This window comes from Ochotona princeps, chromosome 8, assembly GCF_030435755.1.
Source record: "Ochotona princeps isolate mOchPri1 chromosome 8, mOchPri1.hap1, whole genome shotgun sequence".
NCBI classification, from domain to species: domain Eukaryota; kingdom Metazoa; phylum Chordata; class Mammalia; order Lagomorpha; family Ochotonidae; genus Ochotona; species Ochotona princeps.
In genome coordinates, this window is record NC_080839.1 from 38197044 (window position 1) to 38218875 (window position 21832).

The window sequence follows — 21832 nt, forward strand, 5'->3', positions numbered from 1 at the left end:
AGTGGCTAGAGCTGAGTTAATCTGAAATTGAGTGCCAGGAGCTTCTTCTTGGTCTCCCACATGGGTGTGGGGACTCAATGACTTGGGCCATCCTACACTGCAGAGGGCTGGATTGGAACTGTAGTTACCACAGTGTTGAGGATTAGACTGCTGAACCAACAAACGTTAACTCCCCGCTCCCTCCCACCCTACCTCATCCTTGCTTTTTTCTTTTAATTTTTTGCAGTAACATACTTTCCATTTAATTTATAATCACAAGCTTAGCACTCCTGTAGATGAAGAGTTCTACAACTAAAATGTAGATCTGCAGATCTACATAATAGCCTTCATTTATGTCCATTTTGTTGTAGGAGTCAGAATATCATTCTTTTTAATGGCTGAATAATGTATGTATGTATATGTGTGTGTATATATATATATAGATATATATATATATATAATGTTTACTTTATCCATTCATCAGTGGATGGACATCTGGGTTGATTACAGTGAATGAGTTGCTGTAAACATGGGCGGCAGATAACTCATATGCTGATTTCATCCTGGGGATGGAATGGGAGGGTTGGTTGGTAGATGCAGCAACAGTAATAAAGTATCTTTTTCTATACATCCTTACCAGCATTGTTTTCTGATGCCTGTGTGATAGCCATTAATTAGGGTGAGTGAAATCTCATTTTGATTTTTTTTAGCTTGCATTCTTTGGTGGCTAGTGATCCTGAGCAGTTTTCCATGTATCTGTAGGCCATTTGTATTTTATCCTTTGAGAAATTCCTGTTCATATCCTTAGCCTATTTTTTTAACTGAATAGTTGGTTTTCTTGTTGAGTGAGTTTCTTTTGAGCTGTTTATGTGTTTTTGATATTGATCCTTTATCAGATACTTTATTTGTAAATATTTTCCAGTTGTATTTCCTTTGCTGTACTGAAGCTGTTTAGCTTCCCATTTGTCTATTTTTGCTTTTATTGCCTGTGCTCCTATAGTCTTATTTAAGAAATCTTTGGCTGTGCCAATGTCTTGCAGTGTTTCCCTATATTTTCCTCTAGTAATTTGCTGGTTCCAGGTCTTGGATTTTGAGTTGATGTTTGTGGAGGGCGTAGGATAGAGGTCTTATTTCATGCTTCTACATGCAGAGATCTGAATTCCCCACCGCCGTTTGTCAAAGAAAATGTCCTTTCTTCAGGGAGTAATTTTAGTATATTTGTTAAAGGTTAGTTAATTGTTAATATGTGCATTAATTTCTGGAGTCTCTAATCTGTTCTATTTGTCTACATGCTTTCTTGTACCAGTACTGGACTTTTTTGATTATAATTTTCACAGGCTAATTTTTAAGTTGGTAGTTTTATATGATCCATAATGATGTTCAAAATCTCTAAATAGCCCTTGGTAGAAAAAGAAGTCCCATCGCTTGGTTGAATTTTTAGAAAACTGTGTTTATATTCAGTCATTAAGATTGGAAGATAAAAGTTGGGAAGCAGAGAGATGCAACAGTTTGACCTCTTGAGCCAAAAAGTTGAGCCAGTACTGCAGCTTCCTCTTTTTTAAAAGAATTTGATAGACAAGGTTACGAGGCTGAAAACAGCAGTGTTTGGAACTCAGATGTGTCAATTCAGAGAATAAAACTGGTAGAAGTTACAGATACAAATCTGCCTGATTTCTCTGTCTCTCTTACATCCTAATGCTGCTTTATAAATGTCTGAGTATTATCTAATTCCCTGAAATTCAATACTAAGAGAATGTTGTTGACATTGAGAATACACCTGACAGAGTTGGGACAAAAATGAGAGTTCTAAAAACTTAATCAGAAACCTCCAGTTGTTTAGGAGAGAAGCCTGGAGACAACTGATAGAATTCTAACTACCAATGTGAATTCCCTGAGACTTTATCCTTGAAATTCAAGATTGATTTAACCATGTTAAAAAATAAAAAAGAAATGACATCATCTCAGCTACGGAGAACAACATTTGACAAACTTCAATGCCAAGTTATTCAGTCAAGTTTTAACAGCCTGAAATTTCTTCATTTTAATAAAGGGAATCTATGGGAAACAATAATTAATAACATAGTTGATTATGTGACACTGAATGCTGCCTTCTAATATTGAGGACAAAGTAAGAGTGCTACTTTCATCACTTCTGTTCAACATTCATCTGAATGTACTAACAAAGCCACATGATATAAGATCAACCTAGAAAAGAATTATATACGCACACACACACACACACACAAGCATTTGGAAAATAGAATCAACAAAATCAAAATGCATTTGTAACAAAGATGAAGAAGGAAACAGAGGTTACTTAGATACAGATTTAATAAATGATATGAGAAATCTTTGATAAGTCTAATGTATTATAGCAAACCGTAAAAGACCTTAATCACTAGAGAAGTTTTGTAGAATAGAAGACTCAATATTGTTAAGATATCATTTATCCCCAAGTGAATCTATAAATTTAATTCACTGCTAGTCATAATAACAGTTTTCTTTTAAAAGTGTAATTTAAAAAGCTCATTTTATGATATACTTGTGATACAGAGAACCTAAATAAATTAAAAGAATGTTGAAAAAGAACAGACTTATAATAGTGAATGCCACCTGACCCTGAAATATAGTATAAGATTACAGTAATCCAAATAGTATCATATTGGTATAGAATGTATCAGTAGAGCAGAACAGAGTCCTAAAATAGATCCAAACTTAATTTGTTAGTTTTTTTTTTTTTTCAACAAAGGTGTTAACATAGTTCTTGGGGAAAAGAAAGTCTTGTTCAGTAAATGATATTGGGAGAATTGGATGTCCGTGTAGAAAAAAGTTAACTCCAACTCCCATCTCTCAAATATATAAACATTAATTCAACATGGATCATAGAACTAAATGTGAAACCTAAGACTAAAAGCCAATTAAAAAGATAGAAGATAATATGTTTGTGACTTGAGAGTAAAGTAAGAGTTCTTACATTGGGCTTGCAAATTATAGACAATCCCCAATTTAAGATGACTCACGTGCAGCTTTTAAACTCTGAAAGTACAAAGGCAGTATTCACATTGAGTAGAAATTGTACTTCAGATATAAACTTTGATCTTTTCCAATGCTAGCCATTCACTACACTGTGAGCAGGGCCGGTGAGCCATGGGTCCCACTCAGCTCCTAGAACATGCGAAAAAAACCTGACACTCTACAGAGTCTTTGGTGACTAAGTTAAAATGTTCAGTAAGCCAGATGTTTTAAATGCATTTTCAGCATGTATTGTTTTCAACTTACAATGGCACAACCTCATTATAGGTAGAGGGACATCTGTAATGATCATGAAACTGAATTTTGATAATTCAGACATCTTCAAAATTAAAAGCAAATTCATCAAAATAAACCATCAAGAAAATGTTATGGGCAAAGGGGGCTTGTGTTGCAGCATAGTAAACCATAAACTTTGGGATCCCATATGGTTTAAGAGGAAAATGTCCAACTAAAAGAAAATGATATATCTGACATAGGCCTAATTTCCACAATAGTTAAAATGTCCTACAACAAGACAGATTACCCTGTTTTTTAAAAATGTGTGAAGATGTAAACAAGCATATTGTTCACAAAGATTATCATACAATGAGCACATGAAAAAAGTTCCCAAATTAAGATTACACCCACTAGAATAGTTAAAATTTTAAGACTGGAAATACTAAATGGACCAAATGAAGCTCTCATCCAGTGCTGGAAGAATATACAACCACTTGGTTGAGTTTCTGATACCAACTAATGTATACTGGCCTTAAAACCTAGCAATTCCACATAGCAGTGAAAACATGGGAGCACAATAAAGTGTCCCATAAGATATACATAACAATTTTATTTTTAATATCTGAAACTGAAATATCTCAGGTGTATACCGCCGGGGGGAAATTGTTAAATGAACTAGAATGTTCATAAGTAGATTTCCATTCAGGAAGAAAACAAACTTTTAATATTTTCTGCAACCTAGATATGTCTCCAAACTTTTATGCTGAGATAAAGAGGCCTTACATAACAGAGTATATACTGTATAATTCCATTCATTCTACATTCTATAAAGGCAAAACAATTTTGTGCTGAAAGTGCTAGAATAAGAGGTGGCTGTTTCTCATCTGTGGGTACTGGGAAGTGTGGAAAGTTGTGAGTGGTTTTCTTTTTTGTTTCTCCCCTTTTCCCCAGGAACAACAAGAAGAAATAGCAGATTTGGAAGCAATGAATTCACCCAGTTTTCCCTAAACCTTGATCCTTTCCACCCTGATCAACCATGTAACCATTATTAAAATAAATAAATAAATATAGTTTAAAATTGTGAAAAGTGCCCGAATAGTGATAGTTTATAGGGCTGAATGACTGAAGGGTGTGAGAGAACCTTGCAATATGATGCAAATGTTCTATATCTTGGGCAACATATGGTATACATTTGTCAAAGTTCATTAAATTTTATATATGTGCAATGATATCCTTGAAAATAACATGTACAACTTCTGATAAACAGATTAGTAAGAAGATGAGTAATTTCCACTTCTCGTTGATCTTCTATGTGGCATAGCTAACTAATCTTCAAAGTTTGTTGCCTGATCAATCAGGCTTTCCAACAGCCATTCTATTTCATAGTCTCCTCCCTTGCATCTGGATTGGCTTTGCAGGTTACTTTTGACAAACTGGATACAAAGCTTAGTTAAGCGATAACTATTGCTTCTGCTTGAGGCTCTTAGGTGCATGGTGTATGGGAAATCAGCAAACATAAAAAATTAACTGACCTAAGCCTGCTTTACTGAAAGGAACCCCAAACCAGTTATATGGACAGGCCACTTGGAGAGAGGGGAATGCCTAGCCAGCATCCATTTCTAACCTTCCCATTGAAATACGAAATGTCAGCGAAGAAACACTGTTGAGATTTCAGATGAATTCAGCCCAATCTCCTTCCAACTGCAGTGTACTACTCAGCTGAGTCCATTTGACCCACAAAGCTTTGAAAGTGTATAATTTGCTTCAAGTCATCATTGGGATGGTAGCTTAATACATGGACATAGAGATAGATACATGGATAAAGTATGCATTTCTATAATTAAAAAATAAACCATGTCTTGTATCTTTCTGACTTTATAAACTTGATAACAGGTATTCTGACAGTTTGTTTCATTCATTATGTGCAGGGCTGAAGAACCATTTTTCTGTCAGAGGCCGTTTAGACATTTATAATGTCTTTCATGGACTATACACAGTTCTCTTAAAAATCAGTGTGCTATAGATTTGTTAAAGTTCAGGACTTTAAGTATGCACTATTAAAGTGCATACTTTCCGGCTACTAACTCTGAAGTAGGCTTGGCAGTCTCAGAATAAATGATGAACCCGGTATTCCCCCACTCTGGATACGGCATTCATTAAGTACTAGCTATGTGGCAAAAATTATTAAGACTTAGAGTTACAAATTGAGCATGGCATGTATGTACAACTGTTGAATTCCCCTATCTGAATGTCTTGTGAGAGGAATGATTGCTATCCTTAGTGTGGAAAAGCCCACGAGGCAGTTGGAAATTCATTTCTGTCCCTCAGTACATATTTCAGAATTATCTTTAATTATGACTGTTTAACTCAAGAGAACAAGTTAGTTTTTGAAAGAGATGAGCAAATTTTAGAGGAGGGGGAAAATAATATTTAAGAATCCAAGGACAGGATTGTAATAAGACGTTAAGGTGGAACTACGAGGGACATAGGGGGAAGAATCAGACAGTACTGGAGACCAATAAAAGATTTATTTCATGGAGGGAATGATTAATTATGTTTATTCACGCAGAAGTCAAATATAATAAGAACTAAAAAAAACTATCTAGAATAATTGTTAGTTAGGATGTAAGTGACCTCCGTGAGTAGATTCAATAAAAGCAGGGTGAATAAGTATGGTGATAAAAGCAGAATGTAGTAAGTTGAAGGGTAAATGAAAATGAAGAATAGTTTAAAAATAACAGACTATAATGTGTCTGAAAATAAGAGTGTCTAGTCAAACTAAAAGACAGTGGTTGAGGGAACTTTATATTTTGGGCATCTAAATCATGAAAGTCCATTGGAGAGAAAATATTGGCAAGGAAAGGTCGAACATTCCGGGACGAATACTTGGTGTCTACTTTCTTTTCTGAAGCAGTCCCTTCCTTTCTCATTATAGTCTATGGTATTGAATATCACATTATTAAGTCCATTAGATGTATCCATCAATTGAATATTTATTGTTTTAAGCCTCTGAGGAAAATGATACCTTTTTTCTCTTTTTTTAAATGATACCTTTTTGACCTTGATCTCTGCCAGGAAGTGAAAGTGTTATTATTTTAGACCATCTTAAAATAAGACATACCTGTACTGACCTTGTTATACTGCACAGAGGAATGAGGATGTTGTAAATTTTCAGGTGTTCTACCTCCAGGCAGTTTTTTTTTTTTCTTTTACCTTACCTACAGTCTTTCTTAAAAGGAAAAAGCCAGCTACTCTTCATGCCACCATCCCATTCTTCTTTTTTTATCTTTTTTTTCAATGTGATAATCTCTGTTGGTCAATTTCTATCTTCTTTCACTTTCCTAACAGTGAAGGGTGTCTTGAATTATTTGACCTTTTGCTTCGATTGCCTGCCCCTAATTTAGTTTCCTTTTTTACTCTTACCAATATGAGCAGCAAGTCTGGACTGACACACTGTTAAAAGCAATGTTCTGGTCTGCAGGTTTATTGGTAAATATGACTAATACCAGGGTAGAAATTTTGTTTGCACTATTGTGTAGCAATATTAACATTCCCCAAATATGTAAATTTTCATTGAAACAAGGCTTAAATAGGTCTTTATTTTCCAAGTGTCTTGGGTCAGAGAATTTGTTTGGTCAATATATTACTGAGAAAGCTTCCCATTTAAAGAAATAATCCAGGAATAAATTTTTGGTATAAATCTTTCACATTTTTTATTTTTTCTGATCATAAAAATAAAATGTACTGTGAGAAAATTGGAATAACAAAGTATGTTTTTTCTTGGGGGTTTGCTTACCAGTAGGCTCCAAGGCCACTGAGGGGTGAGACAACAGTGTTCTTTGGGTGCAAGAACCACCAAGGTTGATCTGCTGGTGGGGGTGGAGGGTGTCCGATAATTGAGCACAGCTACAAACTTATAAAGGCTAGGAAGGGGAGGTCTGGAGGGTGTCTCCTTGCAGTCCCCCCAACCACTTAAGACACTGTAATTGGCTAGAAAGCCCATCTATTCCTGTAGACCTTCCAGTTGTGTCAGATGCACACAGCACTGGAAGCTGTGCCTTAGGTCATGGGCAGGTAAATTATGAGCCACACCCACCAGGTAGCAGGCAGAGACCCAGAGGCCATCTCCCACAGGTTTGTTTGTTTGGTTTTGGTTTTTTCAGATTTGTTTATTTGTTTGAAACCAGTTACACAGAGAGAAGGAGAGACAGACTCCACAAATGGCCACCAGTGGCCAACACTGGGCCAGTCTGAAGCCAGAAACCAAGAGCTTCATCTGGGTCTCCCACATGGGTGGCAGTGGCCCACTTAGCTTGGGCCATCACCTGCTGCTTTTCCCAGATCATTGGCAGGAAGCAGCATTAGAAGTGGAGCAGCTGGGACATAAACCATTGCCCATATGTGTTGTTGGCATCACAGGTAGCAGCTTTAGCCACTATGCCACAATACCTACCTTAGATCAGTACTTTTTTTTACAGGGAGCAATACATAGCAAAATTATGTATTTTAGGCTACAGACTCACATAACAATTGCTGATTGAACTATTTCCACGAGAAGTTTCATTGGCTATTCCACCTTTATCACAGTTCCAGAATTATCTACAGAGTCACTCAACAAGCATGACTGGTAATTAGACCCCCATCCCCCATATCAATTAGCTCTCAAATTTTTAAATTTAATTTGCCCTTTAATAAATAATTTATTAGTGCCAGTGCTGTGGCATGTAGGCTAAGCCTTTTTGTCTGGCAATAGCATCCCATTTGGGTGCCAGTTCACACTTTGGCTGCTCCATTTCTAAATCAACTCCTTGCTTATGGCATGGGAGGGCAGCTGAGAATGGCTCTGTGTCCACCAGGAAGGCTCAGAAGAAGTTTGGCTTGTAGCCATTTTGGGAGTAAACCAGTGGATGAAAGAATTACTCTTTGTCTTTCCTTCTTTCTCTGACTGCATTTCAAATAAAAATAAAATCTTTTTTAAAAATGCCTCTTTATTAAGTATGGTATTTCATCAAGTGGTGACGCTTTATCTTGCTTTCTCTGTTTTTTCAAGTGCTGTGACCACATAGGGCTAGAATGATATTTCCCAGTGCACATTTGATTTTTCAATGGATTCATAGCTCCTAAAATTTCACATTCTTTTTAGCAACCTTCATAAAAGGACATTTTCCAGCCTCATCTCATTTGATTCACTACAATTGGCATCTTAAGCACCAAACAAGTTATACTTCCTTATTATATCTCTCTTTTTGCCTTACTTTTGGCATCATGGAATGCCCTCTTTTTCTTCTTTTATTTTATAATAATATAAGCAATAATGTCTGTTTGTCTAATGTTAACTGAAATGTAGATGAGAATTCAGGAAGTCCTGCTAATTTTAAATTCAGTTATAGGCTTCTCCAGTGACCCTGTGTCAATTGTAATAGTTAATATGAGTACACACACATTAACTTGTCTATCTCACTAAAATACAGACATTCAAGCAGTATCAGCTCAGACATGTGATAGATACTTGACAAATAGTGAACAGTTAAGTAGTGTCCATCTGTCTCATTGAAACATGAAGAAATTGGCATAGTACCAGCTCAGGCATGTAATAGAAAATTGATAAATATTTATTGAATAGGCAAATGCTGCTTCTTTGGGGGTTGCTTTTTAGATTTAAATTGATTTTTAATTTTATACAACATAAAGGGATAATTGGTATAGATCATCAGATTACCTGTGTATTCTGTTCATATGATTTAAAGTTGAAGAAGCAGGTATTCTATAAGTGAAGCGAGAATTTGTTTAAACTCAGGATAGCTCTAAGAGGATAGGAAGGGCAATTTGTCCTTAGGGACATTAATAGAAAGGAGAATTCCTTTGGGTTAGTTAATGAAGTGGTATCAGTGGTTTTAAATATCTATCACTGAAAGCTTGATTAAGGGAAATATGAAAAATTCTAAATATTCAGGAAAATTGCAGTATGACTAATTCACTTGTGTGATAGAATCATCATGACAGTAGTTAAATAAATGTCCACTTTGTACCTAAAACCATAAATAATGTTAATATTTTGAAGATATGGGCCAAGTCTAACATTTCTTTAGTGTTTCCTGTAGCTCTCATTATGTATATAATCTTTGATGAATGATTGGTTTCTACTGTCTTTGAGATTACACTTAAGAACATAAAATATTTAAAATATTTTCGATCCAATAACTGCACATTTGGCAGTGTGTGGCAACTAAAGAATAGTAATATCCATGATAAAATGTGTGTGCCAAAAATGATACTTTACAGTTTATACTAGTTAACTGATAGAATGTGCAAAGTCTATGTCTACTACTTAATGAATGCTACTTGCCATTATTAATACTTCCTTTTTCAGTGTTTAGCATTTTCAAACTTAAAAATAAATTATTTATAGATATTTAAGACATAGTAAGTTAAGGTTCTGCTTACTGACAGATGTCTCAAGACGTGAATAAATGAAGGTAGCCATGTTGCTCACCTGTATTCTTTGATTTGGTTCAAATGACATTTAATGTGTATGTTTAGATTTATAATGTTGATGAATAATACTGCCAGTGTTAATTTTACAACTGTTTTTTGTTTCCAAACATTTTCTTTCTCATTAAATGATCTGAATCTGATTGGTTTATGCTTCATACTTAAGTTATTCCCTGGTTATAACTTTGGAAACGTAAGGTTTGCCTGGAATACCCTTGTAGTCTCTTTTTTCTGCCCATGTTGTCTAATTTTCACATATTCAGAGTTTTCCAAAATATGTATAACGTGTGGAAAAGTTCTAATTTACAAAATGAATTGTGCTATTTAATTTTTTTATGTGTTAGTGACTAAAATGTAATATTGCCTGCAGCAAATAGAAGGGTTGACTTGAGAGAAGAGATTTCATAGAAAACAGGAATAGAAAATGGTAGCTGTTGCTTACTTTTCTTGTTTTAGTTTTTTGAGAGATGTCTTCAGTCTCTGGTTCACTCCCTAATGGCCGGATCAATGAGAGCTGGGCAAGGCGAGCTGAGAGCAGAAGGTTCCTCCTGGTCTCCTACAAACAGTTGGGTCGTCTTCTCCTTTTCCTAGGCCATTAGTACAGACCAGAATCAGCTTTACTCACTACACCACAATGCTGGCCCCTTGGTGTTGAGTTTTTAAATTTTAGCATACGAATAGGGGTTTATAATGTACATATTCATGCACACAGAATCTTCGGTTTGAATTTAAAATATAAACAAATAGTGAACATTTTCTGTGGTATCACAGGGTTTTTTTATTGTTTCTAATATTTGTATTTAAGGCAAAATTCTATGAAAAATATGGTTACTGAAAGCCGGTGTTGAATTCCTGGATTACTTATTATCTTTGTTTTATGTTTATTAACATAGTTTTATGTTACTAACATAAGTTTTAATAATTAACTGCTTTTCTTTAAAATATGAGGACAGCATAACATTAGTTAAATGCAGCTGTTCTAGTTCATCAGCTATAACATCCTTGAATGTGTTCTCTTAGTTATCCAAACATCCTCTCTTTTTGTCTTTTTGAGTAACAACATATTTCTTTCTTTTAATTAAGTGACTTTACCTTACGTTTGTCTTGACTGGCTTTTGTTTACAGAAATTGTAAACCAGTTGAATGCTCTGAGCAGCTTAGATGAAGATCAAGATGACTGCATAAAGCAAGCAAATATGCCTTCAGCTAAATCAGCCAGTTCCTCTGAAGGTCTAAGAGCTTTTCTTCTTTCTTTCTGCTTCTGATTGCCTGTATTTACTGTGACCTGCTGTCTTTTGACTTCAGTCTGCATTTAGCTGTCAATTTTGTCTATGTGCTTTTTTTACATATATTTTTTTCTTTGGTAACTTGTAGTGCACCAACAGTCAAGATGACAGAACTTACTGTCTTTAGTAAATAAAGTCTTACACCAGGATCCCTAGTATATAGTGATTTCAGAACATCTTCCAAAATAATACTCGGTTGTATAACATAATGGCATTTCTCCAGTGAGCTTATTTTATAGCTGTATTGTTTCAAAAATATGTTCTTTCACTAAACCCATTTTAGTTATTTTTAATTGGAAGTTCAGGATGTGTTTTGTAAAAATTTCTCTCAGCACTTTTTATTGGATCAAGCTAATGAAAAGTTTAAACATGAAGTTTTTTTAGTATAGTTTATTATCTGATATAATTTTTAAATTAGCTTGCGTATATGCTTTTTTTTTGCTTTGGTTGAAAATGTTGGTATACTACAAAAATACTTGAATGAAATTCTGCTTCTGATAAAATACCATATTTTATTATTTGCAGGTTTATTAGTGTGAGTTTTTACAATTTCAAATGTTTCTAAGTGATGGGTAATTGTACTTAATTGTAACAATAGTGACTGAACATGTAATGTTTGTTTCCAGAGCTTATCAACAAACTTAACTTTTTGGATGAGACAGAAAAGGAATTGGCCACTGTGAATTCAAATCCATTTGATGAGCCTGATGAAACATCATTAAATCCATTTGGAGATCCTGACTCTGAAGGTAGCAAGTTTTTCTGTACTTTTGAAGTCTTTATAACATCGAGTTCTCTTAAACTTTATAGGCATGAAAAGATTTTCTTAAAAAACTCAAAACATATTTTTATTTTTAGTTATTTTATTGTGTTTAGTTGCAATTGATCCCCAACTCTAGGCAGCTTCCACTAAATTGTTTTCAAATTAAAAGGCAAGTCTTACTTATATATAGGGAATTAAAAAAAAAGATTTATTTGATTTGATTTGAAAGCCAGAGTTGCAAAGAGAGAAAGAAATTGTCCAGTTCTAAGATGGCTACAACAAGGATAAGCCAACAGGAGCTTCATCCAAGTCTCCCAGGTGGGTGGCCCAGGGACTTGAGCCATTTTCCACTGTTTCCCTAGGCACATTAGCGGGAAGCTGAGTTGGAAGGGGAGCAGTCAGAGCATGATCAGCACTCATATGGATGACAATATTTTGGTGATAAAACCACAATACTGGAGCCCGGGCTTATTTTTTAACTTAGTTTGGTCAAACAGATAGTAAAAGTCTAATGTTAGAGAACAATATTTTAGCTTACCGAGAGAGTCTAATTTATTTAGCCTACAAAATGAGGGTCATTTGTGAGACATTCTTTTCTACCTGGATCCTGAGTATCATGATAGCTCTGTGTCTCAGCCAAGAATCACAGTAGTGAGAATGAACTTGGAGCTCAAAGAAGGTCAGTCCCCTGCCTTCATCTGTATATTGTGCTTTTAAAAAATAAAGTCCAGGGCCCGGCAGCGTGGCCTAGTGGCTAAAGTCCTTGCCTTGAACGCACCTGGAACCCATATGGGCGCCGGTTCTAATCCCGGCAGTTCCACTTCCCATTCAGCTCCCTGCTCGTGGCCTGGGAAAACAGTCGAGGATGGCCCAAAGCCTTGGGATTCTGCACCTGCGTGGGAGACCCGGAAGGAAGTTCCTTGCTCCTGACTTCGGATCAGCGCAGCACTGGCCGTTGCGGTCACTTAGGAAGTGAATCATCAGATGGAAGATCTTCCTCTCTGTCTCTCCTCCTCTCTGTACATCTGACTTTGTAATAAAAATAAATAAATCTTTAAAAAAAAAAAGAATATAAAGTCCAAGCAATTTCCTTTTTTTTTTTTTTTGGTCATTTTGAGTCTTTTTTTTCATCCACGAAATTTGAACTCTTCAAGCCTGGATAAGGACTGTTGAAGAAGTGAATTTTGTTTAATTAAACTCTGCTCAGAGTAAATGCAAGAATAATTAACCTCAGTTTGGATCTTTTTGACTGCTCATATGAAATCTTCATGAGCTATAAAAAAATTTTGCTACTGCCTGTCGTGGTAAAATTAGGTTTCAACTTCAGGATTCACTCTGTTAGAATCGTATCATTTCATAATCCTTTCCCTGCTCTCCTTCCTTTACTTTGTCCCTTATCAGATTTAAAATAAGTTTTAAGTTGTAGAGATTTTATTTTGTTTATGAGCTATTTTAATAAAGATTTTAATCTTAGATTTAAAACCTGAGACCCAATAGAATTAACTGATCATTTCAGAACCGAGTAATTTTCTGAATATATATACATTCGTTTTTTGAGATACAGAGTAACAGATAAGTGTATTTTTTAAGAGGAGCTAAAATCAGCCTGATTCAGAATCTTTATACCTGTGGAACTTTAAATATTTCTCTTTAAGTATTATACATATTAGAGTCTTTGGAACAAGTGTTTTCCTAGAAATTAATTGTTTTATTAAAATCTGCAATAGGTAGAGAAAAATAGTTTTGTTGTGTTTTTTTTTTCTATTTTTTTCTCTTTTGCTGTAAGACATCCAGTTTTCTTCTTAAATTCATTTTTCTTTTTAATTTAGAGCTTTAATTCTCTTACATCCATGTGTTGTGGTAACCCTTTTAGAAAGTCATTAGTTGTGTTAGTTAGTTATATGGAATATTTATAAAACCCCTGTGTTGCCTATTTGCTGTATCATTTTTAAATATTGCCTCAGTAGTTTGTATATTTTTTTACTTTGGATTTTGCAATTGATGAATTTTATTGATCAATTTTAGCAAATCTTCCTGAGAGTAAAATGAAAATTCTATTTCCTTTGACTGATTAAGTCACTTTCTTGAGCATTTGAGATCTGATATTTGTTAATTAAAGGTTGTATAATAAGTTTTGCACTTTTTCTACAAAGAAATTTGTATTTTCATTACTGTTATAAAGATTTTTAGTGGTAGTGTCTGAATGTTGTCATGACATTACAAAAGTTACTCACTTGTAAATCTTCCCTCTAATATGCATTATATTTAAATTCATTTCAATATTTAGTTATTGTTAATTTATGAATTTTGTTTCATTCTTTAAAATTGTTTTACCATATTTACAGAATGTCAATCCAAATTTTGTTTACATAAAACCAAAATAAGCTTTCTTAGCTAACCTGTAAATTATTTTTACTTTATGCATGTTGCTATTAATTTTTATGAGAGAGGGAGAGTTCATGTATGTGCAGCCCTATTTGCTGATCCACTCTTCAGATGCCTGCAGCGAATGTCAGTGTCGAAGAGGGATGATGTGCAAAGCTGGGAGTCCTTGAACTCAAATCCAGGTCATTCCAGTAGATGGCAGAATCCTAAAAGTTTGAGCCATCACTACTGCCTCCCATGGTCTGCACCAGTAGGAAACTGGTGTCAGAAGCCAGAGCCCAGTATTGAATCAAGGTATTTGTGATTGGTATGTGGATGTTTCAACAAGCATTTTAACTCCAAGGCCAAATGCGTATTTCAGTAGATTGGCTTGAAGATACAAAATTCAGGCAAGCTTTTAATGTAGCATTTAAGAAGTCTTCATTCCACATCTGAGTATTTGAATTCCATACCCGACTCCATAAACTCTTGACTCCAGCTTCTCTCTGAGGCAGACCCAGAAGGCACTAGCTATGACTTAGGTTACCAAGTGCCTCGTACCACCGACATGGCAGATCTGGGTGACATTCTCCGCACCCAGCTTCAGCTCCAACTGTGCTATGACTGTTGCAGTGATCTCTTTGTCTATATCTCTTTCTGTTTCTCTACCTCTCAAACAAGTAATTATATAAATTTTAGGTTATTTTAATTTTTAAAAAATGTTATTAATAAGTGTCAATCATGTAATTATCTTTATATAGATAAACTGAATTACCACACATTAGTGGTAATTGTTCTTGAGAGTGTTAATAATCGGTGTTCTGCCTTCTAAAATATTTTATTAATATGATGCAGTTAAAATTGTATTTTTTTGTAAAGTTATTGTTAACATACTTTTAATTATTTGGTCTCAGAAACGTTTTTCAAATTTGAGAAAGTATTTGTTCTTATCAGGAAGTGCCCTGTGCAAATTTTGGACAGTTTTATTAGAAATTCTAATTTTGTTTCAAAGAATTAATAAAACAAAAGAAGAAAAAGATTGGTGCTACATACTTCACAAAAAATGTTGGAAGATTTGATATTATTGCAATAGTTTTTGTGTTCTCAATGAAGAATTTTGTTTCTCAGATTATTGTATTCATATTTAAATTTCAAAGAATAAATGCTGTACTGATTGGAATAGTATGTCTTTCACTATACCGGACTGAATTTGATATAATATCTTTAACTTGAAGAATATTTATTTTAGTCTTATTAGAATATGGGCTAGATTCAAGTAATATTAGAAAAAAAAACTGTAAGATTTTAGCTCTTGTAGTTTATAGAGACTTGCTTGTTGAAGACCTCAAAAAAATAGGTTCAATAATATATGGGTATATTTTTGACACAGTCCAGAATGAATTTTTAGATACAGAAGTGATTAGTTTGTGTGTCACTAACAAAGACCATTTCCAAATTTAACCCATTTTATATAATTATATATTTTTAAACTACTATGTATCACTTTGAGATGGCCAGCTAGTACAATGAAGCTGAATCCCTCAGAAGGTTAATAGTTCCAGAATTGGCATTCCATAAGGCTATTTTTACTAGAGACTCCAAAAGCTTTCATGAAAGATTAACAACCCAAGGATGCCATTTTTGGAAGCACTGTTCATGGAGAAATAGACAAGAGTCTTAAGATAACACATTTTCTGAACCTCAGGATTCCTTAGCACGTATGCAGTGTATTCTTGTTTCATTATTGCTTTTCTCTGTCTAGGTCTATACAGTTTACTAATTAAAGATGATGTTTAAATAGTGAATATATAAGAAAATATCATATGGTGCTAAATTGATTTAATTCATCTTTCACTGTTGCTTTATAGAAACAATCACTGAAACCATTTCACCTAGAAAGCCGGAAGAACCTTTTTATAATAACAGCTATAGTCCCTTTAAAGAGGTACAAACTCCACAGTATTTGAACCCATTTGATGAGCCAGAAACTTTTCTAACTACAAAGGATTCTCCTCCCCACTCTACCAAAAGAAAAAATGTAAGACCTGTGGATATGAGCAAATACCTGTATGCTGATAGTTGTAAACCTGAAGAAGAGTTGGATGAGTAAGTACCTTTCATTTTACTGTCATCATGTCAGTCTCTCTGTTAACTACAGAGATCTTCTATAATATACCTTTCAATGAGTTAAAAGAAATAATAATATATAGTTTATAAGTTAGTATCTAAATGCCTCACATCTGAATTTTTGTGATCTTAAGTCTTATTCTCCTGCCCTCTTCCGTATGAGTATATGTTTACCCTCAAGTGACAAGCAAAGAAGGTAATGTTCCTGGAATCTCTGGTTGAATTCTAACTGTGTGATAGAAATCATGTTACAGTGTGGTAGTTTTAGATCAAACAGCACAGGCATTATATTTTAATTATTGTAGTAAGTCTGTTGTGAGAACAATATAATAGTTTTTGATATTGAAGACTTGCTCAAATGACCGACAAGGTCATAACATTAGTGAATTACTGTCTGTTAGGCTACAGACAGGGGCCAGGAGTATGTTTGAGCAACAATAGAACTACCATTTGTAGCCATGATAGAGTATCACATACTAGATTTAACCTCTGATCTTATACAATCAAAAAAATGGAATAAAATAGTTGAAGCAACAGTTTGCAGACATTGTACACAAGCAGCACGAAATAACGGTCTGTGAGAAAACATAAGCCAAGAAGTTGAGTTCTGCAAATATCCAACCTTGTTTATTAAGAACAGTTTCCAGCTGTAGTTCAGGAAAAGTTAATGTACCTGAATTGATGCAACAGACTTTGAACTTTGGGGTACTAAGGTAGCTAGAATTTTTGGATTGATTGTCAGAGAAAGAGCTACTAATAGGATTCCAGAGATCTATAGCAGGCTTCTCCCAAATCATCAGCTGAGTATTCATCAAAGCATGAATATAAGGCAATTACAAAGGAAAAAGAAATACTGAATGCAATTCCTTGAATTTACCCAGAACTGAAAATAGTTTGTTTTTGCACCAGTGAGAGTAAAAAAGACTTTGTAACTCATAGGATATCAAGTGCAATCCTAAGAAGGGTTTTGCTTCATAAAGGGGAATCAAATTAGCCCTTGCATAAATGCTGTTCTAAGCCTACCCAACAAACTTAAAGGCAGATTTCTGAAAAAGCAAATTAGTTCCAGGTAACTTAACTATATCCCATTCAAAGCCCCAAAATACTTAAGAGAACACAAAAAATTTAACAGCCAAAATTCATTCTGCCAATCAAAGATTTTTCAGGTATTACTTAAAATAAAATCAGCAGGACCCTGCATGATAGCCTAGTAGATGAGTCCTTGCCTTGTATCTGCTGGGATCCCATATCCCATATGGTGCCAGTTTTGGTGCTCCCATCCAGCTCCCTGTGACCTAGGAAAGCAGTGGAGTATGGCCCAACGTCTTGGGACACTGCACCTACGTGGGAGACCTGAAAGAAGCAGATATGGCCATTTGGGGAATAAACCAGCAGATGGGAAAATCTTTCTCTCTATTTCTCTTTCTCTCTCTAGATCTGTTTCTCCAATAAAATAAGTCTTTTAAAAAAAAATCAAATGACAGCTGCTGGCTAGAATCTACTGGTGGGGGTGGAGACTGGTGTAGCTGATGTAGAGTAGTATGGAAAGTGCTCAGACAAATGACAATTGATCTACCATATGACCTGGACATGTCACTCTTGGGGAATATATCCAAAGGAAATGAAGTTAGCATGCAAGAGAGCAACGTGCAACCCTATATTTATAGCAGTACAGTTCATGATAGTGAAGATGCGGAGACAGGCAGATGTTAGTCAGCAGATGAATGGAGAAAGACACTGTAGTACATCCACTCTATGGAATGCTACTCAGCTATAGACAAGAATGAAATCCTGCTATTTATAACAAGTGGTCCCAACTGGAGACCACTGCGAAATAAACTACTCCCCAAAAAACAAATATCATATGTTCTCTCTAATATAAGACAACATATAGGCAAACTACAAAATAAATAGATACAGGTAACAGGGTATATACTCATAATCTCACAGATGAACAATACAACAGAGACTGCCATACTGAGAAGTAAAATTATAATGCATGTCTCCCAAATAAAGTAAAACTTCCATTTTGAAATATATAAAAATAGAATATATAAATATATATACCTGAGCGCCATGATACTAAATATCCTACACATCATGTTATCTAGCACATCATGATACATTTAAATAACAGAAAGTTAATCTTGTAGCTGTTACTAAGACACTATACTACTATATTCGTTCGGGAATAATTAAGAGAATACTCCTATAGCTACAAAACTGCTGTGGTAAGGAATATACACACACAAATAAGTATATATGTAAAAGACTTATCAGGCATGTAAAGAAGCAGAAAAATCTGACTTGTAATGGAGAAAAACTTATTCATTGGATATAGAAGCAAAAAATGAGAGAGACAGTGAAATAAACAAGCATGGTAAAATAAAAATTGTAAATATATTTCAGATACCCATGAAAGCAGAGGAAAATATTAGTATGGGTGATATTTTTTTAAATGCAAACAGAATTTGTGGATATGAGAAATACCATGGATGGGATGAACTTTATGTTAGATACTACGGAACGAATTGTTAGCAAACCTAAAAGCATAGCGATAGAAACTTTCCTGATTGAAACTCAGAGGAAGAAAATGAGCAGAGGATAAATGAATTGTTGAATGACTTCAAGTGGCCCAACAATATATGTAACTGGAATTTTAGAAGGATATAAAGGAAAGGATAGTGGGACAAAAATTATATTGGAAGAAATAATAACAAAAGTTTTAGAGGTGAAAATATACATAAACCTACTAATGCAAGAAGCTGAAAAAAATCTCAAGCAAAAGAAACATCAAGAAAACCATAGGAAGGTTTCTCTATAAAAACAGTTGAGACTAGAGGACAGTGTACCTATTAAAGAAGTACTGAATGCAAAAAACAAAAACAAAAATCCGTTAACATATTCCTATTTCCTACCCCCCCCAAAAAAGAGCAAAATATGAACATTATCTTTCCATAGCTGCAAGGATTCCTGCACATTAAATTTTCATTGCGGGCCCAGTGGCGTGGCCTAGCGGCTAAAGTCCTAGCCTTGAAAGCCCCGGGATCCCTTGTGGGCGCCGGTTCTAATCCCGGCAGCTCCACTTCCCGTCCAGCTCCCTGCTTGTGGCCTGGGAAAGCAGTTGAGCACGGCCCAAAGCTTTGGGACCCTGCACCCGCGTGGGAGACCCGGAAGAAGTTCCTGGTTCCCCGCATCGTATCGGCGCACACCGGCCCGTTGAGGCTCACTTGGGGAGTGAAACATCGGATGGAAGATCTTCCTCTCTGTCTCTCCCCCTCTCTGTATATCCGGCTTTCCAATAATAATAATAAAATCTTTAAAAAAGTTTTTTTCATTGCAAATATGTTGGTGTGGGGGAGGGGAAATAGTACCATAAGAAGAAGTCCTTCATGTATGAGGAAAATTTGGATGAAGACAAAAGAGTAAAGAGCACAGGAAATAACACGTAAATTTATATATATTAAATAATTGCCGTATTTTAAAAAATCTCCTAGAAGCTGTTTAAGGCTTACATAGTCTTGTATTTAGGTTTTATAATCTGAAGTAAAATGTGTGGCCTGATAGTGTCAAGGCTGACTTGGGAAATTGAAGTATACCATTTTTAGCTTCTTAAACATAATGCTACTTGAAAATAGCCTGTCTGTTTTTCACAGATGGCATAATTTTTTTTGTAGAAAACCATAAGGAACCTCTAAAAAAGGCTGCTTGAACTAAAAAGTAGGTTTAACAAGGTTATAGGTTATAAGATTACTGTACAAATTCGATTACTTTTTTCTTTGGTAACAACGTATAATCATAAATAGAAATTTTAAAAGTGCTTTGTATAAAAGTATCCAAAACAAAAGTAACAACAGCCTCAGGTAAATTTAAACAGATATTTTTAGTGACTGTAAACTAAAACCAAGAAAATATTACTGAAAGAAATTAAAGCCCAACATTGATGGAGAAAAAAAACTAAGATCATGAATTAAAAGACTAAGTTCTTTTTGACTGCTTTATGGACGTGTTGCTGGGTAAGAAGAATTCTCCAGAGATAAAACCAATGGGAGGTTGATCAAGCACTCAGTTGATACATACATAGATAGATAGATGAGGAAATTTATTAAGAAAATAGGCTCTGGATACTCTGCTGGATCTACCTTCAGAGATGGTCTCACCAAGAAACTATTGGACTTACCAGAACAATAAGATGCTGGACTGTATGCTTGGTAAATACCTCCAGTGAAAGAATCTCAACTGAATTTGAACTATGGAAATGCAACAAGGTGGAGCAATCCACCGTGGGGGGAGGGTTTGGGGAGGGGTGGGGGGGAATCCAGTGCATATAAAAATGTGCCACATATTGCAATGTAATTAATAAAAAAATTTATTAAAAAAGTCAAAAAAAAAAAAAAGAAAAGAGGCTCTGGTAGATTATGCAGGCAGAGAAGTCACACAATAGAACATACGTACCCTGAAGATCCTTAGATGCTTATAGGATGGTCCTATTGCCATCCAAAGGTCTGAGAACCCAACGGGAAGTGGAGTTGCTGTTACAGGGTCTAGAGTTTAAGAGCTGCAAAGCCTGGCTTTTCATTATTATTATTATTATTATTATTATTATTATTATGATTATTATCATAAGAAAGACAGGATTTACAGAGAGAAGGAGAAAGAGAGAGGAAGATCTTCCATCCACTGGTTCACTCCCCAAGTGGCCACAACAGTTGAAGCTGAGCCAGTCCAAAATCAGGAGCAAGGAGCTTCTTCTGGGTTTCCCACATGGATGCAGGATCCCAAGGCTTTGGGCCATCCTCTTCTGCTTTCCCAGGCCACAAGCAAGGAGCTGGATGGAAAGCATAGCAGCCAGGACATAAACCACTGGCCCGTGTGGAATCCTGGCATGCGCAAGGTGAGGATTTAGCTACCCAGCCACCATGCTGGGCCTAAAGCCTGGCATTGTGCTGCTCAAGGACAGAAGGTGCATCGCAGCTCCAGGAAAAGGGAGAGAGGTTATTTTACCTTGCCTCTATTTTTATTACATCCAAGACCCTATCTGTTGGAAGGTGTATGCCCACATTTAGGATGGTTCTTCCTGGCTTGTTACATTCAGACTTGATGTCAGTCTCCACTGAAATACCTGTGTTTTGCCAGATCTCTAGATATTAATCCATTAAGCTGACACCTAAAATCAACCACCACAGGCAATAAACCAAACGAAATTTTACAAGCATTTTATAGTTATGGGAAATATCCTCACCTGGTTTTTTAAGAGCCATACTTGGGCTCAGGAAGTGCAACAGAAGTGAGAATTTATTACCTGTCTTATTATCAGTCTTTTTTTTTAACTTGTAGCATTTTTTATTTATTTATTATTTTTAATTCATTAATTACATTGTATTATGTGACACAGTTTCATAGGTACTTGGATTCTCCCCACCCCTCCCCAAACCCTCCCACCATGGTGGATTCCTCCACCTTGTTGCATAACCACAGTTCAAGTTCAGTTGAGATTCTCCCATTGCAAGCATATACCAAACATAGAGTCCAGCATCTTATTGTCCAGTCAAGTTCAACGGCTTCTTAGGTA

At 35.3% G+C, this 21832-nt stretch overlaps 1 protein-coding gene across 4 annotated transcripts in view; it reads left to right on the forward strand.

Annotated features, from left to right (window-relative positions):
* The window catches only part of EHBP1 (EH domain binding protein 1), a 307647-nt gene that overhangs the window by 109448 nt on the left and 176367 nt on the right, over positions 1–21832 (forward strand). For 2 of the 4 annotated variants that reach the window (XM_058667867.1, XM_058667869.1), the window contains exons 7-9: positions 10846–10950; positions 11633–11755; positions 16002–16239. In XM_058667867.1, the coding sequence (XP_058523850.1) occupies positions 10846–10950; positions 11633–11755; positions 16002–16239 (466 nt within the window). The remainder of the gene's footprint in view (positions 1–10845; positions 10951–11632; positions 11756–16001; positions 16240–21832) is intronic. The other 2 variants (XM_058667868.1, XM_058667870.1) reach the window with 1 other exon arrangement.